Below are 27500 nucleotides of genomic sequence, written 5' to 3'. Positions count from 1 at the left end.
ACCCCATGGCATGCCGGAGCTGTGACAAAGCCACCCATCACCCATCACCCACCACTCACTCGCGCTCCAACCAATGACTTCTACAGCCACTTACTACTGCCCATCGGCCACAGTTTTACCGGTACCACTCCAGATTCTGGGCTGCCGTGAAGAAATGTGCCAAGGATTGTCAGTGGTCAAAAAACATGTAAGTAGGCCATCGCTCGTGGCGGTGGCCTCCTGTATTTCTAATCTTTTCTTTTTACAAGATGCAGGAACGGGCGTGCGATTTTTGGTAGACATGGGTGCTTGTCGTGCTCTTTTGCCAAGGGAACTCCTCAGGACACGAAGTAGTCTGTTTAAGTCTGCTGACATCCGCCTGGTAGCTGCTAACGGATCTGCGATACCCACCTACGGTTATGAGAACCTCATATTATTGTTTGGAAACAGCAAATTTAATTGGAAGATTCTTGTTGCTGACGTTACATTGCCTATCAACGGTGTGGATTTCCTCTCTCATTTCCACCTTCTGGTCGATGTCTCCCACCGACGATTGGTCAACGCAGACTTGTACTTGTCGACACTTTTTCAACCCGCTCCCTCCAACCTTGCTCTCCCCTTCAGCGCAACCACGAATGCCTACACCCACCTCCTCACGTCGTACCTAGAAGTTTTCCATCCAGAACTTTTCTAAACATCCTTCACATCCCTCCGTTGGGAAGACGTCCCCCTCGACGACTCCAACACCACCCTCCTCTGTGACGTCAGTACGGGTAGACCACAACCGGGGATTCTTGCTCCCATGCACCGACAGGTGTTTGATTTCATTCACGGCCTTTCACATCCATCGCGCCTTTCTACTACACAGCTGCTGAAGATGAAGTTCATTTGGCACGGCATTACTAAGTATGCTAAGTATTGGGTCCGCGCCTGTACTTCTTGGCAAACTTACAAAGTACACCGACAGATTCAGGTGTGGGCACCTTTCCTTAACCTCAGCGTCGTTTTGCCCACATTCCCGTCGACGTAGTAGGCCCGCTACCCACATCATAAGGACATCGTTACCTGTTTACCGTCATCGACCGCTCCACTCGTTGGCCTGAAGCCATTCCCATGGAAACTGTAACGTCTGCCTCATGTTCATCTGCCTTACTCTCAGGATGGATAGCAAGATTTGGTATCCCTGAGCATATTACTTCTGACAGGGGTACCACTTTCACCTCTCAATTATGGATATCATTAGCAAATCTCCTGGGTATTACCCTACATCAGACAACTGTCTACATCCCTGCTGCCAATGGAATAGTTGAACGTTTTCATTACACCCTCAAAGCAGCTTTGATGTTCCACTGCAAGGACTCCAACTGGTTTACTCAGCTTTCCTTGGTCCTCCTTGGACTGAGAACCACTCCTAAAGACGCCCTGGACATCTCGGCAGCTGAAATGGTGTATGGCGACCCGTTGGTCGTCCCTGCCAAATTTTTTCTTCTGCAACCTCCTACGACGCTCTCCAGCGCACACGTCACGTCATGGCAAAATTTACTCCACGTCGCCAGACTTACAAGCCCCAGCGAAGCATCACATACCGACAGACTTGCACTCTGCAACTCACGTCTTCCTATGCAATGACACTAGCAAGCAACCGCTAACGCCCCCTTACACGGGCCCTTTCCTTGTGATCAGAAGCAATCCGAAAGCATTCCTAATAAACAATCGTGGCAAAGAAGACTGGGTCACCATTGATCGTTTAAAACCTGCTTATCTCCTGCCAAATGACCCGCCTACAGCTCGCCTCTCAAGATCAGGACGCCCTATTTAACATGAACAGTATGTCACTTTCAGGGGGGGGGGGGGGGGGAGCCATGTACCACCTGTGTGTCACACGAGCATACATAGTAACGACATTTTTCTTTTTCTTATATATTATCCTTTGTATCTTGGCTCTCCCCTCACACTGACAGCAGGTTGTTTTAACATGTCTGCATACTCCATTGTTAACTGTTAACAGAACCGGCTGCCGGTTTGACAAGAAATATCATGTCTGTATTTTGTGACCTTCCTACCGGGACCTTGTGTATATACATAATCGATAGGTCGTAAAAAACTTACTCAGTTGCTTTCATCTCGCCTTTTGAGTCACAACCTACTCTTAGCTTGTCACAAGCCAATACCTTCTTCACTCTGGTGTAGAGCCAGCACAAGTGTAAATACTATATATTTAATTTCATTGTTATGTTATAAGAGAACAATGGTTCAAACAAAAAGCTATCGTATCTAGTCATCCTTAGTGGGATATCGATGCTAGTCAGAACACACGACAGTAACTACACAACTGATAGTGATGGGGTTGTTGTACTCTATTGGCAACAAATTTAGTAAAAAAATTTCTTTTATATAATAGAGAGGTATTTCATTAGTTTTAATCATCAGTCAGGTCGCCTAATATCAGATATTGAGATTACCATTACAGGGCTGATAAAAGCACCAAATTTGGAAAGATGGTCCCTCAAGACCTACTCCTGATATTAGAGTAGGAGCCCTATTGGATTCCTTTATTTTTATGGCACGAATGTTGAATTTCATTATTTTTTTATTCATAATAAAATAAAATATATTCCTCTACCTGAGGGAGCATCAGAATTATGGAAGATATTGAGAAAGGTTTTGAGTGGATTGATTTTTATGCAGCTGAAAACATGAACGCAACTTTGAATACCATGATCAGCATTTAAGTATTTGAAATATGGAGGCAATCTCTGGGAATGATATGCCGGACCTCGGACAGGGCACAGAAGACTCAAACCTGAAAGCATCTCATCTAACTAGAACCAGGCATGTCCATCAAGCTACTCTCTCGACACTGCACAACTTCCAGAAGGACATTTACATGATGATTGTTAACTCAAAATACACAAAGTCAGTCACTGATTGGAGAAATGACATGCTAAAGAAAAATCCTCCTTTCATGTACTAGGACATGGTCATGAGATATGAAACTTGTATTCTCATCTTCATCAAGGTACGCAGAGAAAAGAATATTTCTCTGCATGTGGAAGCCTTGGAAGAACTCACCTCGCTATTGTTTGTATTGGACCATACTAATCATGCACGTTTATTACTTGTCCACATCAGAGATACGAAGTCCTTTCATTGTCAAATATGAGTTCGAGAAACGATCTCACTCGGTGCTTTCCGAGACCTCAAGTAAATTGTCGGCCATTTCATTTGGCCAAGGTTATGAGCAGGAGAACAAGATGGTAAAAGCTTCAGGGGGTACTGTGGGGTTTACGGAGAACTCTACTGCCTTTCGACGACGGATGCTCTCACAGCCAAAGACTTAGTTCTGTTCCATATTATAACAAACAACTATTTATACTCAATACCAGAGTAAAGAGTATGTAACTATTCCTTTCCGCTGTTAACAGGTTTTCTCAGTAAATATCATACTGGGAAAACCTGTGGAAGTATCATATATATATATATATATATATATATATATATATATATATATAAATATATACACTAAGTATATATATATATATATATATATATAAATATATACATATATATATATATATATATATATATATATATATATATAAAGGTATATATATATATATATATATATATATATATATATATAATATATATATTTATATATAATATATATAAAGGTATATATATATATATATATATATATATATATATATATATATATATATATATATATATATATGTGTATATATATATATTTATATATGTATATATATATATATATATATATATATATATTATATATATAATATATATATAGATATATAAATGTGTACATATATATATATATATATATATATATATATATATATATATATATATATATATATATATAAATATATATATATATATATATATATATATATATATGTAAATGTATATATATATATATATATATATATATATATATATATACAGTACAAAATAAATATACATACATATATATATATATATATATATAACGGATTTTGAGCGAAGCGAAAAATCTATTTTTGGGTGAGATGGCCATGTCGTCCTGATGGAAGTTCCTATAGGGTAGCTTCCTAGGGTATATTACAACTACGGCGATATTCCCAGAGAATTTACCTTAAGGTACCAGAATTCTAACTCCTGGAGCGAATATCCCTCCTGAAAGGGATATCGCGACATATCAGAGGACATATTCTTGACACGCCACATGGCAATCTGCATCCTGAGAGAGATTTCGTCTCGCAGGGGCAATTGGCAAGAAACGAATTCGGGAAAGAAAAAGGGGGAGCCGCTCCCAAGGCTCCTTATCTCCTGTTTCGTAAGCGTGCCTGGCGCCAATCCTGGCGCCATCTGTATTCCTTGTAGCGTACACGAGGTGCTACAGATACTGTATGTAGGGAGGGGTCCTACAGCCCTTTCTTAGAAAAGCAAGGGCGGGTCCATCAGGACGACATGGCCATCTCACCCAAAAATAGATTTTTCGCTTCGCTCAAAATACGTTTTTTGGGCTCAAGCCATGTCGTCCTGATGGAAGTATACCAGAGCATTACTGTATATGTGGATTCTCAGAACGTGCCGTACTCCCCGGAAGTAATTTTTCCCGGTCGACTAGACCTAGAGACCTAAGATGTTACCGATAGACATCTTTTCAACTAACTATAAACCATGTTAGAGCTTCCTGCCCCCTACAGGGAAGAGTCGTACTAGACTCTGGAAAAGTCTCGAAGAGTACATATACCTATGTATGAATACCAAGCAAGCTAATATAGTGGTCTCACCCTATATTAAGTAAAGCATAGTTTGTAAAGAACCACTGCGTCAATATGAAATATCGACCAGTTCTCCGCACAATACTTGTATTGGACAAAGGTTTATATCCGCATAGGAGGAAAACCAATGCAACATAGCTTGCATAAAGGAACAATTCTATTAGAATTATCCCAGATAAGGTACATAGAATGAATGCTCAATTATACCAATAAATTGACACAGGTGAAGGAGATGCAAGGTTCTCAAGAACCAGTTTATTGACAGGCAATAAATAGACAGGGTAACCACAATTATATATATATATATATATATATATATATATATATATATGTATATATATATATATATATATATATATATATATATATATATATAGAAGAGGATAACCCAAAACTTTAAGCATAAGTATGATAGTAAACAGAACTTGTTTGTCTGAAAGAAAAAACATTAAATGCCACTTTTAAGATACCGAGGTATCAAAGTCATAAAAGTCTGTATTACAAATCAATGACATTAGCGTTAGAAACGCTCGGCACACATGTCTGCACTTATGCTAGGTTCACCTTTGGAAATGGAACAGTCTACATGGGCAACACAGTGCCCTCACTTAGTTTGTAGTACAGTATGTAACTACACACTCACCCTGGATTTAATCGTCCCTATTAAGACCACTGTTCCTCGCAGAGTTAAACAGTAGGGTTAACAACACGACCCACTGCTACCACAGATCTCTTTAGTTCCTCTACTTGCTTTGCATAGTGGCAAAAGAACACTCTGGAAGACTTCCAGCCAGTGTATGAACGGAGATGTTCAAAGTCCATACAATTAAAGAAATTTAAGGATGAGGCAACTTTCCTCGGATCGTGACCTGCGGGTGTACTGTCAGGATCCGCTCTGCGAATAAAATATGTGATTTTCGCTCTGAGTTGATTCAGAGATAAATTTGAGCCTGATGTTTCTCCCCTGAATAGTTGACCACCCTTGAAGTCTGAAGTTCTACGAAGATAGACCTTTAGGCATTCTACTGGACATAGAGATGCATCTTCTTTCAGAGGGCAGATTCTCCAGGGACCCCACCTGTTGGTGGGTAACTCATTCTTGGCGAGAAACATAGGATCCGGAAACAGGTTCAGTTCCCCCCCATCCAGGAACTGAACACGACCTGCCTCTCTCGAGAGGGCTACGATCTCACTAACCCTGGCCCCGGACGCGAGTGCAAATAGGAAAATAACTTTTTGTGTCAAATCCTTTAACGCACATTCTTCATTGCTCAACAGAGAAGCGAAATGAAGAACTTTGTCTAAAGACCATGAAATGTGCTTTGGAGGTGCTGATGGTCTGAGCCTAGCGCAGGCTTTCGGAATTTTATTAAAGATCTCGTTACCTAGGTCGACCTGGAAGGCATATAGAATGGGTCTCGTCAAAGCAGACTTACACACTGAAATCGTGTTAGCTGCCAACCCTTGACCATGGAGGTGGATGAAGAAAGATAAGCAGAAGTCTGTCGAGATCTCCTGCGGACTCTTCGCCTTGACAAAGGCCACCCATTTTCTCCAAGATGACTCATATTGCCTTCTAGTAGATTTGCACTTACATTCCTCTAGGAAGTCTATGCTGGCTTTCGAAATCCCGAAACGCTTTCTCACCGCAAGGGAGAGAAAATCATGAGCTGCAGGGTCCGGGTTTTCTGTAATGAAGCGCAGACAGTCGACATCTGGACTCGCTGGGTCAGAACTGGATGTGGTAGCGGCACAAACTTCAGCTGTAGTTCCAACGCCAAGGGGAACCACACGCTGTTCGGCCACTTGTGGGCCACTATTGCCGCTACCCCCTTGAAGGATCTCAGTTTGTTGAGGACCCTCAACAGAAGGTTGTGAGGGGGGAACAGATAAATCCTGGACCATCTGTTCCAGTCGAGGGACATCGCGTCCACTGCTTCTGCTAAGGGGTCCTCGTACGGGGACACGTACAGGGGCAACTTCTTGTTGTCTTTCGTCGCAAAGAGGTCTATCTGCAGTTCTGGGACTTGATTCAGAATGAAGGAGAATGATCCTGCGTCTAAGGACCATTCCGACTCTATCGGTGTGAACCTGGATAGAGCGTCCGCTGTCACGTTGCGGACTCCTTGAAGGTGAACTGCCGACAGGTACCACTTCTTCTTTTCCGCCAATCGGAAAATGGCCAACATCACCTGGTTGAGAGGTGGTGACCTCGACCCTTGTCGATTCAAGCATCTCACAACTACCTCGCTGTCCATCACCAATCTTATGTGGATCGAGTGACGCGGGGAGACTTTCTTTAAGGTAAGGAGCACTGCCATAGCTTCTAGAAAGTTTATGTGAAAGGTCCTGAATAGCTTGGACCAAGTCCCCTGGACTTTTTTACGATGAGAGTGACCTCCCCAACCCTCCTTTGAGGCGTCTGAGTGAATCGTCATCGACGGGGGAGGTGGCTGAAGAAGAACCGACTTCTTTAGATGTCTGGCTTGGGACCAAGGCCTGAGAAGAGTACGTAGCCGAGGCGGCACTGGTCTTCTCAGATCTCTTCGCGCGTTTGATGCATACCTTCTCCAAACTCCGGTTGCATCCTTTAGCTGTGCTCTTAGCACTGGGTCTGTCACCGAAGCAAACTGGAGAGAGCCTAGTACCCTCTCCTGTTCGCGTCTTGATATCCTTTCGGAATCTAGAAGTCTCTTGACAGAACCCGCTATCTCCTTCCTTTTCTTCGCCGGGATGGAGAAACGGTGTGACAAAAGGTCCCAGTGGATTCCCAGCCACTGGAACTTTTGAGATGGAGAAAGTCGAGACTTTTTTCTGTTGATCTTGAAGCCTAGGTACTCTAGGAACTGGATCACTTGACTGGAAGCTTGCAAGCATTCTGTCTCGGATGCTGCCCACACCAGCCAGTCGTCCAGGTAGGCTACTACCTGAATTCCCTTTAGGCGTAATTGTTTGAGAGCTGCGCTCGCAAGCTTCGTGAAAATCCTTGGGGCTATGTTTAGCCCGAATGGCATGGCTCTGAAGGCGTATAGTCTCCGTTGTAGCCTGAACCCTAGGTAGGGGGAGAGTCGACGGCTGATTGGAATGTGCCAATAGGCGTCTGACAAGTCTATAGAGACTGAGTATGCCCTCTTGGGCAGTAAGGTCCTTATGTGTTGCAATGTTAGCATTTTGAATTTGCAATTCACTATAAACTTGTTGAGTGGCGACAAGTCCAGAATGACTCTGAGCTTTTCCGAGTCTTTCTTGGGAACACAAAACAGCCTCCCTTGGAATTTGATGGACTTCACCTTTCGGATCACTTTTTTCTCCAACAGCTCTTGAACGTACTCCTCCAGAACGGGGGTGGAGTGTTGGAAAAACCGAAGGCACGGGGGTGGAGTGCTGTACCAGCTCCAGCCCAGTCCATTCTTGAGTAGGCTGTGGGCCCAGGGATCGAAGGTCCAACGATCCCAAAATTTCAGCAGTCTCCCTCCTACCGGTATCATTTCACTTGGACTGCCGTCCTGAGGTCTTGCCTCCCTGACCACTACCACCCCTGAATCCCCTTCCCCTTGAAGGGCGCCTAGACGAGCCTCTGGCTGCTCCTCTAGGCTTTGCTCGAAAGGAAGAAGACTGTCCTTCGAACGTTGGGGTGAATACCGTGGACTGAGTCGACACAGCCTGGGGTACCCACTGAAAAGAGGTCGGGGTTTGTGCCACCATCTGGGGCACTGGAGGCAATGGCAATTGCAGTTGCTGTTGCTGTCTAGAGGGCTTGGCTGGCCGAGACGGTAGCCTAGCCTCATAGTCTTCCTCTTTGGTTGAGGACCCTCATCTGGGGAAGACTTTCTTTTGATAACCAGGCCCCACTTCTGGAGAAGGTTTCTATTCTCCACGGCGGCCTTATCAACAACTTCCCTATCAACGGTAGGGAAAAGGTCTTTTCCCCAAATGTTGGAGGAGATTAATTTCCTTGGCTCGTGCCTCACCGTAGCCCCGGTGAACACGAACTCCCTACAAGCTCTCCTCGCCTTGACGAAGCCATAAAGGTCCTTCGTCACCGTGGCCAGGTGAGTCTTAGCCACCACCATGAACATTTCATGGACCTTGGGGTCACTTGCCATCGTCTCAAGAGTAGTCTGAAGAGACATTGAGGCAGCCAGTCTTTCTTTTGTCTCGAACTCTCTTCGCAAAAGAAAGTCAGACAGCTTGGGGAGGTCCTCGCCGAATTGCCGTCCGGCAATATCAGCCTCCAACTTTCCCACTGAGAACGTCAGATGGACGTCCTTCCAGTCTTTGTGGTCCATAGGCAGGGCCAGCGACAAGGGTTTACACTCCTCCAGGGAGGGGCAAGGCTTGCCGGCCTCGACTGCTTTTAGGACAGCCGCAAACCCTTTCTGTAAAATGGGGAAGGCTCTAGCAGGAGAGGACACAAAGGAAGGGAGCTTCTTGCTCAATGCAGCTACCTTCGAGTTAGAGAAGCCCCTCTCCTTCATCGAGGATGAAAGTAGAGCTTGAGCCTTAGCATGGTCCATCACTATGACCTCCTTCGGCTCTGTCTCCTCCTTTGAAGCTGGTTCCTTTCTCAGCCGGACATAACAGTCCGGATATGATGCCTTGCTGGGCCAGAATTCCACCTCCTCTAGGGGAACTGAGCCCAGCTTATCCGAGATGACGATCTTTCCAGTCGTCATCGGCATGTGCTCAGCATACCTCCATGGGTTAGCCTCTGAGCACAAGGGAAGGTCTTTCACATTGAGCCTTTTCTGGGGCCCATGTGATTCTGCAAGGTACTGCATCCGCAGTTCCATAGCAGCCGCCTTCTCCTGATTCTCCTTCTGCATTTGTTGGATCATTCCAACAATCGAAGAGAGGGCCTGTCCCAGCTCTACTGGGAGACCGGCCGATATTGAGGGAATAGGCTCCGGAATCTGAACCGGAGTAGCCGACACCTCGTCGACCTCTTCCTCTACGACGTCCGGGGCTTGAACTTCATCCTGGCCCTCTTCCAAACGCTCGTCCATGTCAGACATCCTGTCATCTAACTGGATGTCTTGCATCGCGACCGCGACTTCAGCATCCACCTGGATCTGACTTTGGGGGATCTCCTCTTGAGGCTGGGGAATCACTGCATCAGCTGATGCCTTAGGGAAAAGATACGCCTTCATCTTCTCACTTGGAAGATAAGGGCCAGAGGTGTTCTTTTGGAAGCCCCTTACCCGGGTACGAAGCTTCTCCCTTGCTATATCCCTTGATTCCGCCGTCCTAGGGGAATCAAAGGCCTCAGTAATCAGGTTAGTGCACACAGTACATACCTGAGGGTCCCAATACTGGAGATCATCCTTGGAGACAGCGCATGCTGCGTGTCTCCTACAAAACTCATGTCCGCAGAGGTTCTTGCTGCGGACGTTGCATAAAACATTTCCGCACTTCGGAGGGTCCTCCTGTAAAGAGAAGAAATTTCCATGAGTATCAAGTGAACTATGTATCACTGGATATGCATAGTATAGCATAACAATTCATAAAGGAAAGACACACACTTGTGTTTCCCTCACAACCCATTGTTGCAGCCTTCCAGATAATAAAATCAAATGGTTAATCTCTTCTAGAGTAACCAATGCAAAGTTTCCAGAGGAAACAGGTGAAGCTCACACCTAAGCAATGATTTTAAAATCCTGGATAATAGACAGGAAAGAACTCACTTTCCTATCTGTAGGGCAACAGCAAAGGACTGTGCAAGAAAACACAAAAGTGTTAGAACACACAGTGCTGTACCAAAACCCATACTATAGTTTTCTTCTTACTGTATATGTTATACTGAAGAATACTAGTACAGTATAGGAGGATACGTGCCGGCCGGCAACACACCATAACTAGCTTTAAAGTATACTACTTAACAGCTATAAGGCGGCAGAACTCTGGTTCAAATGCATGTGCCGGCCGGCAGCAATTGCCGGCCGGCAACAGCCAATGCCGGCCGGCAATGGCTGCCGGCCGGCAACTACACAAGGTAGTACCCAGCTGCCGGCCACACTCTTGGTGACCGGCAGACAAGGGCTGACATTAACCGGCCGGCAAAGGTACAGGACCGATGCCAGCCGGCAGCAAAAGAACCAGAGGACTACACCCGCCCGGCTGCCGGCCTCATAGGCCGGCAGCCGGGTCGGGTACAGCACTAGAAGAAAAATAGGATGGATGCCGGGATAAGAGTGTACACTACCTCTAAGCCCGGCAATCCGAAAGAGTGCATATAAGGAAGGGGAGAATCTAATTCAGGCTTCCTGACCAATGCCGTCTGGCTCTACAGGCAGGCATGGATGAGGGACCAAGGGAGGTCCGGGCAGCACTCAAAATATAAGACCCTTGCCGCTGAGTCAATTCCACATCCTAACCTATTCTAGGTCCAGATGTAGAACGACGTACAGTACTGTAATGGCTATGCCATTACGGAGATAGAGGGGGAAGGGACAAAAGAGGGTCCTACCAACCTTGTTTTAGTGACGGGTCACCCGCAGCCAAGAAACTTATCTCAGCCTAAGGGAGACCCAAGGGGGAAGGCCAGCAATACTTGCCAGCTCCCAGAGCACCAAAGCAAGGAAGGTGTTGCTACTCCCAGGGAAAGAAACTTATCCTCCCCCGAGAACAGCAACAAGGACTAGTCTGGTAGATCACAAAAGAAGGAATCATATCCACAGAAACCTTCGGTAGTGACCTAAGGAGGCTAAGCCACCTTTGTCTGTGTCAGGCCAGCGAGGGAGACTCTACCCCAAGCCAGACAAACACAGACTCAGACTAAAAAACTCTGTTGTTCTGTCCCTCTTGAACCAGACTTACTGGAACAGGAAGGTACAGTAACACCCCAGTATAGTTTTATCGAAAATTAATTCGGAAAAAACCACTTAGGGATAAGCCCAAGGCTTAAACAGAGGGAAAGGGATTGCATACCTTCTCCGAAGAAAAGAAAGCAACCGGGGAGTATGAGAAAGTATACTAAGGCTCCATAAGCAACTTAGCCTAGGCACCAAGAGAATCGATTACCTAAATCACCGAAACTCACTCGTATACTATCTTGGAAATATTCCACACAATCTTAAATGTATAAAACATAGCCTAAAGCTTCAATAAAATTTTAATACACTCGGAAAAACCAAAATCATGCATGAAGTACTAGGACCAAACGACTAGGCTACATGGCCTAGCGTAGGCCAGAATGGCGAATACTTCGCCAAAATAATACTAAGCACGAAAGGAAATCCTATGTAATGCTAAATAGCTAAAATTTATTAAAGCAAAACAACCGGGAATGTCGCTCTGACTAACTAAACTTATACCTAGCGAGCGACAGCGTCCATGACGCCTCCGGTAGGCTACGGCTCTTGTAACAAAGATTAATCCTATTAATCACTCAAAAATTCACCAAGAGCCTACATTTATACATAACAGACATGGTACTCAACTTATCAGAGGCTGACGAAGACGGAGAATCCATGAAAAGCAGAATAAATCCAAGATTTGCGAGAAACACAGGAAAAAACACCGAGTTGTTAAGCTACGCAAAAAGGAATACAGATGGCGCCAGGATTGGCGCCAGGCACGCTTACGAAACGGGAGATAAGGAGCCTTGGGAGCGGCTCCCCCTTTTTCTTTCCCGAATTCGTTTCTTGCCAATTGCCCCTGCGAGACGAAATCTCTGTCAGGATGCAGATTGCCATGTGGCGTGTCAAGAATACGTCCTCTGATATGTCGCGATATCCCTTTCAGGAGGGATATTCGCTCCAGGAGTTAGAATTCTGGTACCTTAAGGTAAATTCTCTGGGAATATCGCCGTAGTTGTAATATACCCTAGGAAGCTACCCTATAGGAACTTCCATCAGGACGACATGGCTTGAGCCCAAAAATATATATATATACATATATACGGCTGATACAAAATAATTTTAGACAATTAGCTTGTAGATGAATCGTACTTCAAACAAATTCTGCTAGACAAACTGTTTTAGGCACATTGTTTTAGAAAAACTGAAAAATTACATTTTACACAGTTTGTTTTAGGCAAATTCGACAATTCGCTGGTTATTTTCTATATTGTGCAAATTATATGCATTGCTACTATCGTAATGTCCAAATTAAAGTTCTAGTGAACCAAGCTACAAATTTAATAAAACAAATTTTCATTATATTACTTATATCACCTGAAAAGTATTTTGTTAATAAATATCGGCCATCTTTAAATTTAATCTCCCGAATTTCTCTTAAAAATTCTAGAGGGTTCCTATTCTAAAAGAATGTAATCGTGTTCAAGGATGTCATATGCCAAATTTGATGCCTTTTCGGTCGTGTAACGGTAATTTTGTTATATATGGTACAATTCGTGTCGTTTCGGCACGTTTACGTTGCAGTTAAATGATCTGGTATCTTGCGATCACCTTTATCATAAACATAGATTATGTAAAATCTACTTCAATGTCCTATTCCCTTAATAATTAATTCAACTTAGAAAATAGAAAAAGAAAATAATAGCCCGCAAACTCAACAACAATAACTATATTTAAGACTAATATTTACAATATCTTACCACATTCGTAAAATACTCACAGTTCTCCTTTTGATAAAAATTCACAGACATTTTGTGAAAATAATACAGGCCTGATATTTGTAAGTGTCTATGATGTGAGACTCGAGTGATGACAGGAAATGACGAATTTCCAAAGGTCAACTATAAATTTTCTGAAAACCAGTTTCAAATGTAAAAAATGATTAACCAGGAATCCAATGATTGCACAAGAGCAGATGTTAACCCAAAGATGTTCTATGTTAACCTCTGCTGGATACACGCATATCATCCTCTTCTATACCAGGACCCGTTTTCTCGGAAGTTTAGGGCGAAAGTATGTCACGCAATATACACATCTGGCGGCTACGAGAAATTACCAGAAACTCTTCTTTTAGAATAGAATGACAACTCTGAGTTACAAATCAATACAATGGTTTTCATCGTTACATTAACATATTATATATGAAATAAACCTTTCTTACAGGCTCTAAATAGACGAATTTAATCTACATATAACAAGTACTTGATGTAATAAGCTCCAATTCATAATAACATATTCTTTTTTTTTTTTACTTTTCAGACTGAAACGTCTATAGGAGATGCTGACGATCCCATAAGCAGTGTTGATTTTGAGGATGATGAAGATGATGACGAAGATGACTTCACGAAAGATGATGTAGAGGATGATGATGACAACAGTAATCCTTCAAGTCCACCTACACTTTTGGAAAGGTTTAGATCTCAGCAGCAAACAGAGGCATTGAATATAGGTGCTTCCAGCTCTACTGCCTCTCTAGCTTCATTCAGTATTGCTTCTATAATGGGCGGTGCTGAATGAGAAGCTATAAAATTAGGTATAAGATTTCAATAGCGTTGTGAACTAAGTAAGCAAATGGAACAAAGGAGAAGGTAATGAGAAGGATTGCTAACCATGAAGTGAAGGAATATTAAAATGGTCATAACGAAATATATGATTAATATTGTTGATTCTTATATTGCAAAGCCTCATTTATGTTAAAAGACATATTGTAGGATTATGCGATGTGGAAAATATGATTGAGAGAGTGAGTTTATGTGATTGTATATTCATCGATGCTAATGATACTCCCGAGAGCCTATATTGAAATGGGTATGTGCCATGTGAAGAGAACTTGGCCGTTTTGATGTGTTGGTCAGTGATTGCAGATTGACATGTATCCGTCATGTTTTCAAAGCTCCCATTGGTTTAGTTACCACAGAAGGAACTATGGAAGATTGGGAACATATCTTAGAAGTAACCTCATATGATAATAAATGAAAAGTATCTTCCACGGTATGTCGATTGAAGGAGAGTAGAGGCAGTAGGTCGTCTAGTCATGGACCAAGTTAAAACGACGGGAAAGGTCCTTTGTATTCATAATCTCTTGAAGACAACATGCAAATGCCAGAATTTAACTGGAGTATTAAGTCTGTGACAAAGAAGATATATTCCAAAGGCCCTTTCCCGCCCAGCATTTACTCGGAGTTGGTTAATATAGGAGCAATCTAACTCAGACAGAAAGGAGAACTCTCTCCTCATATATACTTTTAGAATTTATGTGCGCTTTTAAATAAATGTGCTTACAGTAATGTACAGTGACTGCTATAACCGGAGGAGAAAGATTATTTCCTGTTCTTGAAAACATTCGCTGCAATAGAATAGGCTCTTTTTCGTTTTCTTGAAATACAGTGTGCTTCTATAATAACTCAAAAAAAAAAAACAAAAAAAAAGTTTTGAAGGAATGGAAAAAAAATATTTCTTAGAAAAGGGTGGAGTGAAACTTTTTTTTTTTTTTTTTAGATTTTATTACCAATAGCAGTACGGGAGTCGAACGTGAAAATCTATCAACAGCTGGCATGACAAAACGTCTATGGTATACCTACTTGTACCTTCATTACAGTGGGACAATGTCAAGTGAAACGTGTGGGCCCCAAGAAAATAATAAACTCGTACACTAGAGCAATAACGGCAATGTTTAATATGCCAAAGGCGATGGCAGGGATATATATATATATATATATATATATATATATATATATATATATATATATATATATATATATATATATATATATATATATATATATATATATATATATATATATATATATATACATATATATATATATATATATATATATATATATATATATATATGTTTTGATATATTGGAATTGAGTTGTTGTCTGTGTGGCTTTTGTGTTTAGATTTGTTTCTCACGATTCATAATGTTGTCAATTTGAAAGCAAAAGAAAATCTTAACAAATTTAATCCAGTTGAATTTTCATGTAGGATTTTACTGTATTTGAATTCTAATATTCCATTGATTCTCTGGTGGTACGAACGCTATCTTGTTAATTGTGAAGATGGTTGTAGTCATTCTTCCGAATAAGAAAATATAATTGGTAACCAAAAGAAATTCATGACACCTGTCGTGAAGTTTATAAAATACGTGAGCTTTTTTGAAAGATATAAGTTATTCTTAACGGTAATTAGTGATTATTACGTATACTTTTTCACCATTAATTGGCAGTTGGCATTATAGAATTCTACAATCTTAGACAATAAACAAATAAATAAATAAAATATGTATGTTTAAATGGAACTTAAAATATCAAAAGCTCAAAATATCTGAAATTTTTTCTTAAAGAGTCGGAAATTATGAAATGGGTATAAGAATCAGAGCACACGAAAAACAGAATATTGTCTGGTATTAGCATTTATTAGATGCGTTCTCGTTTTCTCAGCTTTAAAAAAAAAAAAAAAAAAAAAAAAAAAAAACGTCCTGATACCTCAGTGTAATTTATTGTATTTATGTTATTGTTGATGTTCATATTTGTGTATTCAATCTCTTTCGTGAGTTTTCAGACACCTCTCGAGAAAAATGTCATCGGGTGCTCCTCATAGGCGATATCTTGCCATTTCATCCAATCATCATCTTGACGTTCAAAAACTTATTTGCTCCGCTTGCGGTCATTTATATTTGACTAAGGATTTTCCAGTTTGTTTTAGTGAAATAACACTTTTGAAATTATTGTCAAAGATTTATCCGCTTTACTGTTTATTCCTTGCAAATCGAGCTCAGGTCTTTATCATTTGTTTTACTGTGTTAGTGAGAAATAAATATAGTTAGTATCACAATGTTCTGGGCATTTTTGTTGCAGCTATTCAAGATGCATGGAAGTATTCAAGGCGTATGGAAGTATGCGTATATGAGAGTGCATGTATGGTAAATATATTACTCAGGTGATCTTTGAATTTTGCAAAATTATTTTTGCTTACTTTATACCTTCATTAGCAAAATATGTGAGTCAGACCACTTTAGAGATGTATTATCTGTATACCAATTTTCGAGACCTTATATTCTGCTCTGTATCTCTCTTTCACCGGGTTTTCTACCTGTTAAGTTTAAACAACTATTTATATAAAAGAAGTTTTCTGTAAATTAACAGGGAGCTATTAAGTGTATGTATACTTACAATTAATTGTCTTATGTATCAGCCTGAATAAAATATTACTTAGTATTGACTATTATCAATCAATTTTCCTAATGTAATTGAAGATTTATTTTCATATAAACAATCATGTACACACTACACGAGAAAACATTAATGTATGTAAAAATTAAATCAAAATATAATTCTTGCTAATATCCCTTTATCGATATTTTTCATAAAAAATTACCTACACACATTCTATAAATATATTTCCATACATACGCGCAGGTACTAACACATGAGTTCACAAACAATAATATATGTATACACACACAACTATATATATATATATATATATATATATATATATATATATATATATATATATATATATACATACATACATATATATATATATATATATATATGTATATAATATATATATATATATATATATATATATCGTGTCCATTCATTTGAGCGAAGTCAAGTTGAGCGATGTCACGTTCGCCGAAGTCCTTTTTAGCGAACTTACATTTTGTGCATTTTGAGCGATGCTCATTAAGCGATGTCAGTTTGAGCGAACTTTGGACAGTTTTCACAAGATGAATTGAGCGAAGTCTATTTGAACGAAGTCAAATTGTGGAATATGATGAATATATATATATATATATATATATATATATATATATATATATATATATATATATATATATACATATATATATATATATATATATACATATATATATATATATATATATATATATATATATATATATATAAAAAAAGAAAAAATATATTTTTTTAGTGTAAAAAAAAATAAAACTAAAATGTAATATTTCCTTATTTTGTACAGAAAAACATATAAAGCTAAAATGCAAAAATTCTAGAAATTCATGAAATATACCTATAATATATAATGTAAATTTATTCAAAATGTAATATTGTAAGCTAGGTGTTTAAGGTAAACAGTAATTTCTACATCTTCTCTAGAATCAATAACGCTCTTAAGTCTACTTTCTAAGTTCTCATATTTCCTCTTCTTACGTAAAGGCGTGACTACATGAAAGACTTCCTTGGAAAGCAATATGCCATCCTTCCACGGCATTGTTTGTTCGGGGAAGACCCATTTGAAACCTCTCGAAAATGTTCCACAATGATAACGGAAATCTGGGTCTTCTCCTCCGGTTGCTTGACATTCTTCACATTTATTCGTGAGTAATACATATACACAAGGTATTACATTACCCTTTATTAATACATGTACTGTAAAAATTTGTAAGAAAATACTTGGAGACGTTTTGTATGTTCCGTCAGCTAACCAGTGTCGATTTTCTCTCAACCAAGCAAGTCTTTCATTAGTGCCAAAAATGAAAATTCTATTAACATCACTTATACCACTATCATATAGAATGAAATTATCGCCCGTAAAAGTTAACTGCAAGGATTCCGGTATAACAATGGATGCAGCTCATAGAGGGGTTGAAGGGTAGTTTCCCATAATTCTTCGCTTCCTAGATATGCTACTCTTCAATTTCGCCCCAGATCCAATCTTGGCGTCAAGTTCATCTGATAGACCAGCGATAGCATCTTGAAGTAATCGCTTTCGTATTCCAGTGTAGTACTCAGGCGTCCTTTACAACCTTTCACTTCACAACGCCATGAAATGGTCGTTTGAGTATCTTTATCTTTTCCATAGAAATAACCTTTATATGCTATTTTGTTATTGCCGCGACTAGAAAGTATAATATCCATGATGGGTTACTTTCAAATGTTTCTAAGAAAAGACTACATAAATCGAAATTTCCAAGTTAAGAAAACGAAGTGATATGCATATCTTTAATGACCATTCAAGTATTATATTATTAACGACCATTTTAGTTAACAACTATTAGTTACAATCGCGGTAAATTGAGTTAACAACCATTAGTTACAATCGCTTAAAATCAACCTTCGTTGAAATTGTCAATCGCTCTTCAAGTTTCGTTCAAAATGACTTCGCTCAAAATAACTTCGTTCAAAATGATTTCGCTGTAATAAACTTCGCTCAAAAGGATGGGAACCATATATATATATATTATATATACACATATATACATATATATATATAAATATATATATATATATGTGTGTGTGTGTGTATATACATACATATATATATATATATACACACACACACACACACACATATATATATATATATATATATGTGTGTGTGTGTGTATACATATATATATATATATATATATATATATATATATGTATATATATATGTATGTACATATATATATATATATATTTATATATATATATATATATATATATATATATATATATATATATATATATATATGTATTGAAAACCCCAATATCTACAACATCCACCTTTCCAGCAAACTTTCTAAGTGCGATGGCTGAGTAAGCTGGCTGAGCTATTAGACTAATTTCCTTAAATCCTGGTGTGCATTGTCTTGAGTATCGGGTAATTAGACCATTAGTGGGCTCTAGCATAGAGTTAACAGCCTCATTTCAAACTAATACTGAAACTTGGATTTTAATGATTTCTAGAAAGCTTCCCAACGGTAGATTCCAAATGGATGTGACATTGACTTGTGTTGTTACCTCTTCAGGAACCCGCGTTAAGGAGCACGGCTTGATCTGGGGTCTCACATTCTCACATATCCTACTCCCCAAGTAGATTTAATGGTAGTTGACAACTAAATACGTAAATCTTTTGGGGGTATGCCAAGCCATACGGGGGGGGGGGGGGGGTGTGGCATCACTTTTTTTTTTTAGGTGGAGGCCGTACCGGCCGTTATTCGATTGGATACGTATCGTGGTCGGGGTTCGATCTCGTACATGAGCGAGTTTATAAATGTGATAGGTATGACGACCTACTGACGGTAACATGTAGGTCACACGTACATAGCTTGTGGTTAGTAGTGAGTAAAACTTTAATTGGTAAGTTCAACCGTTCACAGTTGGCACACATTTCTGATCGCCATCTTAGTGGGATATCGTGGAAACTTCAGACCAGGTGGTATTTGTATATTTTTGTCACAATATCGTACACTAGGAACTGGGTTTATGTTTCCGTTATTTGTGCTGGTGTCCGGTGAATTTTTCTACAATAATTCGTCTACAACGTATCTGCATAAACAATTCATCTACATGTAAGATTTGTCTAGAGCAATTATTCTTATACAAATTTAACAGTTATTTAAAGAATATAATTCCCCCCTTTATATATTGGTAAAATAAAAATGTCGGAAAACCGAATGTACATTGAAAACTATAAAAAGTAAAATTAAATATTTTAAAAAAGAAAAATTAGGTGTAATTCCACGATGTTTGGGTGATTTCTTTGGAGTAATTTCCTCGTGGTAATTTCATTGGAGTAACTACGTCGCCTGATAAATACATATTAGTCATTTTCATTGAAATGCATTTACATTGCGGTACATTACATTGCAAAGTATTTTTTTAGAAAATTTAGAGCAATAGTTCCGTACATCACATCGCAAGGTAATCTTAGAACACTAGTTCCGTACCTTCATATCACAAGGTAATTTTAGAGCAATAGATCCATACATTACATTACAAAGTAATCTTAGAGCAATAGTTCTGTACATTACATCACAAGATAATTTTAGAACACTAGTTCCGTATATTACATCGCAAGGTAATTTTAGAACACAAGTTCTGTACATTACATCGTAAGTTAATTTTAGAGCAATAGTTCCGTACATTACATCACAAGGTAATTTTAGAACACTTTCCGTGCATTTTATCGCAAGGTAACTTTAGAGTAATAGTTCCGTACATTACATCGCAAGGTGATTTTAGAGCAACAGTTCCGTACATTACATCGCAAGGTAATTTTAGAGCAATAGTTCCGTACATTACATCGCAAGGTAATTTTAGAACACTAGTTCTATATGTTACATCACAAGGTAATTTTAGAACACTAGTTCCATACATTACATATCAAGGTAATTTCAGAATACTAATTCTGAACATTACATTGCAAGGTAATTTTAGAATACTAGCTCCGTACATTACATTGCAAGGTAATTTTAGAACACTAGTATCATACATTACATCACAAGGTAATTTTAAAACACAAGTTCCATATATTATATTGCAAGGTAATTTTAGAACACTAGATCCTTACATTACATCGTAAGGTGATTTTAAACCAACAGTTCCATACATTACATCGCAGGGTAATTTTAGAACACTAGTTCTTTACATTATATTGCAAGCTACTTTAGAACACTAGTTCCATACATTACTTTGTAAGTTGATTTTAGAGCACTAGTTCTGTACAGTACATTGCAAGGTAATTTTAGAGTAATAGTTCTGTACATTACATCACAAGGTAATTTTAGAACACTAGTTCCGTACATTATATTGCAAGGTAATTTTAGAGCAATAGTTACGTACATTATATCACAAGGTAATTCTAGACCAATAATTTTATATGTTACATTACAAGGTAATTTTAGAACACTAGTTCCGTACACTACATCGCAAGATAATTTTAGAGCACTAGTTCTGTACATTACATGGCAAGTTAATTCTATAACACTAGATCTGTACATCACATCGCAAGGTAATTTTAGAGCAATAGTTCCGTACATAACATCACGTGGTAATTTTAGAACACTAGTTCCGTACAGTCAATTGCAAGGTAATTTTAGAGCAATAGCTCCTTACATTACAGCACAAGATAATTTTAGATCAATAGTTCCGTACATTACATCGTAAGGTAATTTTAGAGCATTAGTTCCGACATTACATCGCAAGGTAATTTCAGAGCAATAGTTCAGTAGTTCATGATTGTGGAATTGTTTTGACGCTGCTGAGCAAGGTGGCTACAAGACCAGGTTGGTAACGATTATTCAGAGTTGATTGGCGCTTCACATCCTAAAATCTAGAAGGTTCTTGACATTTTGTAAAAAGAGCAATCAAGAAATGAAGCCATAATGGAACAGTGTGATGCTGGGTCAGACATTCCGCATTGTAAAAAAATTATCAAGATACTGGCTGTAGAATCCAACGCATCTTCAATGATATAGTAAATTGAGAATTGTTGGACTATTTTAGCGGGAAGTGCCCATAATTTGCCTTTTTGAATATTGATGACATTAGGTTATTTTTTTTTTCTTTTGATTTAGAAGAAATTTGGTCTGGTTTTAGTATATCTTTGATTTTTTATTATATCTCTTTGTTACAATGTATTAGTTTGTATTAGTGTTTGAATACTTTTAATAAACATTTATTGTTTACCTCATTTTAAATCTCGAGGTGCAATGTATTACTCTTGAATATCTATAAATTTTTCTGAGTAATATTGTTATGTGATGTAATTACTTCTGATGAAATGCATTGTAACCTAATTACTTAGCACTGAAATTCACTATGTATTTGCTATGCGATAAAATTACTGCCACGAAATTACCACAATGAAATTACTGCAATGAAATTACATATATAAGCAGAAAAGCTGTAATAATGAAATTTCACACAAGTCTTTTAATACTATTACGGCTGGAGAATTACCTAAACTCCCGAGCTCCAAACTCACATGCTTATTTTTTACATAAATCTGTTATGCTTGAAAAATACCCGAGCTCTGAGAATATTACGCAACTCACAAACAGCAATATATATATATATATATATATATATACTGAATATCCAAAGGTCTCTTACGTTACTCAAAACAAAACTAAGTGATTACTTTACTTAAACTATCCTAAACGAACCTCGTACTTCGGTTCTTAGTTAGGAAATCTAGGGAAGTACTGAGAGAAATATTGGTGATTAAAATAATACATACTTTACCAAACTAAATACATTCTATAAAAAGTTAACAGCAATTCACAAGAATTAACACCAAGAATAAATCATTCGAATTATTAAATCTAACTAAACCTTAGACTACGACAGAAGAAAGACACTGAAAAAAATTATACAATCACTTGTTTCAGTGGAAATTAATTTATGAAAATATTTAATTTTGATAAATAATGAAAGGAGTTAGCACTTTAACACTCTAATGAACATACAGTAATGAAATTTACATAAATGTAACTATTATACTTACGTGTTTGGTTCACACAAGGTTACAGAACGGTTAAGCAAAAATCTTAATAAACTTCACTGTTTAACCTGAATCTCACAGGGCCAGTTACAAAACTTTATGTTAAAATGTACTTACATTATTCACTACACTTGAATTAACATCCAATAATTTCACCAACAATTGAACAACACCATACACAATGTATGTTGGATAGAAATCCCTTTCCTCGTTTTAGAGGACACACACTTGAGAGGAGAGAGTGCAGGGGGACGTTGGCTCTTTCAAAGGGATAGGCTGGGTCTCTTCAGCTGCTTATGCATTGCTAGGTCCTATATGTATCGACTTAATTTGTCTAGAAATTTCTATTAGATCATTCTCGTAGCATGGGGGACATAGCTCTAGAATAGTAAGGTTGCCAAAGTAGTACTTTGAAGAAGGGGTACTAACCTTGCTTGCGGGCCAACTCTCTCTCGGCTAGCTCCACCCACCTTCATCTCGTAACAATAAAAAAGGTAAATCTAATTCGAGAATTTTCATGCACATTCTAACCACGGGGAAACATAAAGATGACATAATCCATCATGCTCATCCCTCGTGTGTGTCATACAGTATACCTAAATGTAATTACATAAGACTTCGTAACAAAACTACGTGAAATAGAAAGTTAATTCTTGAAAATAACATAAATTTACATATACTGAATTGAATGAAAATACAATTAAATAAATGACGAAAGCATTATGTAATTTACATACATTATTTCAATCTTCATGAGTGAAACTCACCTTACGAGCTGGCTATACATCTCTTAAATACAAAAATGAAATACCTTAATAAGATATTTACTCTTATGCTAGACCAGCTTTGCAAGAATATGGTTAGCATTATCAAAGTAGCACTTTTGTGTTAGATATGTGATATTTATAAAACTTTCTGTAAGTCTTCCTTCCATTCTCTCTATTTTTAAACCTTATATGTCCTATCACTGTTCACAATTCTTTAGTTTATATGCTGTAGGTGTAGGGTGGGGGATACGTTGTCCAGTACGTAGATGCAACTTGAAGATACTACTGCTAGAGAATTACTGGGTTCTTTGACCAGCCAAACAGCACTACATTGAATCCCTCTCCCTGGTTACGGCTCATTTATCACTTGCCTACACATATACCGTATAGTCTGGCCTACTTTTTCCCCATTCTCATCTGTTATCATGCACCTAACTACACCACGATTATCAAACAATTCTTCTTTGCTCAAAGGGTTAACCTCTGCACTGTTAGTGTTCAGTAGCTACTTTACTCTTGGTAAGAGAAGAAGAGTCTCTTTAACAATGATAAGAATTTCATGTAGGAGAAAGACATTTCAAAACCAAACCATTGTTTTCTAGTCTTTGCTAGTGATATAGCCTCTATGCCATGGTCTTTCACTGTCCTGGTGTGGAGCTCTCTTGCATAAAGGTACACAAAGGCACACTCTCCTGTCTTATTTCTCTTTCTGTTATTTTTTTATGAAGTCTTTATAGTTTATATATATGAAAGATCTATTTTAATTTTATCACTGTATTTTTAAATATTTCTTTAATTGTTCATTATTCTCTTGTAGTTAATTAATTTCCTTATTTCCTTTCATCGCTGACGTATTTTTTCCTGTTGTAGCCCTTGGGCTTATAGGATCCTGTTTTTCCAACTAGGGTTATAGCTTTCCTAGTATTAATTATATGCAAGGCATTAACCGTACCTTAAACTAACACCTAACGGACAAACACATGTACAGAACTGATGAACACAGAATGCCTACAGAATACCCGCAGGATAACTACAGTGGGAGGAACTGATTACCAGCAAAACCTGATCATCTCAAAGCATATGAACAGGTTCTTGGAAAATTCCTTATCAGATTCACCGACAGTTTTCCAGCATCACCATGGATTGTCAGGCTAGAGTTTCCCTGCAGTTTAGGGCTGCCCTACTGCAGGCAGAAATGCATATGAACAAAGTTCAGATGGACCTTCAGCAGTATCTTTCCCACTAAGTAGTAGGTTGGCCAGGGCAGCAGCCACCTATTGAGATACTATCACTAGAGAGTTATGAAGTACTTTGACTGGCCAGACAGTACTAAATTGGATTCTTCTCTCTGGTTATGGTTCGTTTTCCCTTTGCCTACAGGTACACCGAATAATCTGGCCTATTCTTTACATATTCTCCTCAGTCCTCATACAGCTGACAACACTGAGAATACTAAACAATTCTTCTCCACCCAAGAGGTTACTGCACTATCATTGATTGGTGGCCACTTCCCTCTAGGTAAGGGTAGAAGAGACTCTTTAGGTATGGTAAGCAGCTCTTCTAGGAGGACACTCCAAAATCAAACCATTGTTCTCTAGTCTTGGGTAGTGCCATAGCCTTTGTACCATGGTCTTCCACTCTCTTGGGTTAGAGTTCTCTTGCTTATGGGTACACTTCGGCACACTATTCTATCTTTTTTTCTCTTCTTCGGGTTTTGTTAAAGTTTTTATAGTTTGTATAGGAGATACTTATTTATATGTTACTGTTCTCAAAATATTTTATTTTTCATAGTTTCCATTCCTCAATGTGCTATTTTCCCTGTTGGAACCCCTGGGCTTATAGCATCCTGCTTTTCCAACTACGGTTGTAGCTTAGCAAGTAATAATAATAATAATAATAATAATAATAATAATAACAATAGAGTAGAAGGCGCCGCAGGGGTCAACGAAGACGATATTGGTCAAGGTCATGGCTGAGTCCGGAGAGATGAAGGCAATTCGGTCTGCATGACCAAATCGTGGGAGGACCCTGCCGCCTTTTGCAAATTCATGAGCAATCCCGAGAAGTTTGAGGAAATCTTGGCAGGTGGGGCAACCATCACCAAAACGCAGACCTGGATGAGGGGACCGACGAAGCCAGGGATTAAGTTGATCCGTTAAGTGTTCGGTTTGTCCGGAATGCATCCCATACGCGTGCCGGTTCATATTCGTTTTGCACTCAATCGGAAAAACTTGGTTGGTTGAACCGTAACCGTGCGTTACATGTTCGTTACACGTACGTTTCAACTGTTCCATGTTCGTTGCTGGTGTTAACAATTCCATTTTCGGTTCTAGTACGTCCGTAGTTTAGGGTTTTCTACCGGACTGAACACTTTGCCACCGGATAACAAAAAATCTTATATGTTATTATACGGAACCCAAACCCGGTGAAGTATGACAGAGTATTAAGAATGAATACGTATAGTCTATGAACCAATTTCTTTATTTCTTTCTCCGATTATATGAGCCGTTGTTTTGATTTAAGAGTACTAAAATATTCACTAGTTTTCACTTGAGATGCCGACAAGAACATGCTTGTAACAATAGTGCGAACGCTGAGAATTTTAAAATTAAATTATCATATAATTGTAGTTTGTTAATAAAAAAACATCTATATGTGCTCGTTTAATACTAGGAGATCTCTGTATCTCTCTAGTTTTGAAGTTAAGTTCTTCATAATTGGCTTATATTATTATTATTAAGAAAGCCAGTGATAAAATTTTGTGGTAGATAAACTGCCGTAGTCAAATTCTATCAGTAGGAGAACTGTATAGGTAGGTAAATTGCTGTAGACGAACTCAGGTATGCATGGGCGTAGGGGTGTAGGGTGGGGGATGGCGAGCTAAAGTTTGAGAAGTCACTGACGACGGAGGTCCTCCACCCAATTTTTTGTTTACGAGGAAACACCCTAGATGCGATTCCCTGGCATCTGACAGCTGATTGTACCAACAACAAAATAATATTTTTGGACGATATTTACGTGACCAATTAAACATTTTACACAATGACTAACATAAAATACCAGTATGCCTACTAGATGAATTTACCAAAAAGAAAGAAAAAAAATATTCTAACGATGTTTATTTATTGCTATAAACTCATTCCCAATATTGGTCAAGTTAGGGCTATCAGCTTTCTAAGCCAACGATGGTTTACTTACGATTTATTATATCTATCATTTGTCTTTCGGTTCAAATTTTATTTTAGAATTTTTATCGGTCAATATATTTTTTATTTTGTTTGATTTCTAGTTTATAAAAGAAAATTATCAAATGTTATCATTCATGATCATGTTACTTGTCTTTGGTTTTGAACTATGTTAAAAGTGAAGTACTTGATAGAATTGATAACACTGCAATGGTCTTAAAAATCAAGGTTTTCAAAATGCATTTCAATTAGCAAAATTATATCTATATATATATATATATATATATATATATACAGTATATATATATATATATATATATATATATATATATATATATATATGTGTGTGTGTGTATGTGTGTGTGTGTGTGTGTTTGTGTGTGTTTGCGTGTGTGTGTGAAATAGAAAAGGCCACCTTTGGAAACTAAATCTTGTGACATACTACGTCAGGACGTTATCTAGGGCAGAAGATCTTACTGTTTTACTAGAAAATCTGAAATAAATAAAGTAGGATATAATAGAATTGGGTGAAAGAACTGTGGAATCTTATATAGGGGTCATCTCTTTTGCTTCAGAGGACATGAAAGGGACAAAGGAAATGGAGCAAGCTTTAGCATTAATAAAAATCGTGCAGGTATCATTGAAGAATAATGTAGTATCAGTGATAGAATT

General features: G+C 38.4%; 1 protein-coding gene across 1 annotated transcript in view; it reads left to right on the top strand.

Annotated features, from left to right (window-relative positions):
- LOC137639119 (uncharacterized) overlaps nucleotides 1-15322 on the top strand; it is a 160763-nt gene extending 145441 nt beyond the window's left edge. The window contains exon 4 of the mRNA XM_068371433.1: nucleotides 13889-15322. Within this exon, the coding sequence (XP_068227534.1) occupies nucleotides 13889-14146 (258 nt within the window). The 3' untranslated portion in view covers nucleotides 14147-15322. The remainder of the gene's footprint in view (nucleotides 1-13888) is intronic.
- Nucleotides 15323-27500: the final 12178 nt, after the last annotated feature.

This window comes from Palaemon carinicauda, chromosome 4 (assembly GCF_036898095.1).
Source record: "Palaemon carinicauda isolate YSFRI2023 chromosome 4, ASM3689809v2, whole genome shotgun sequence".
NCBI classification, from domain to species: Eukaryota; Metazoa; Arthropoda; class Malacostraca; order Decapoda; family Palaemonidae; genus Palaemon; species Palaemon carinicauda.
Note: the sequence above shows the minus strand (reverse complement) of the source record. Positions and strands in the feature narration are given on the sequence as shown.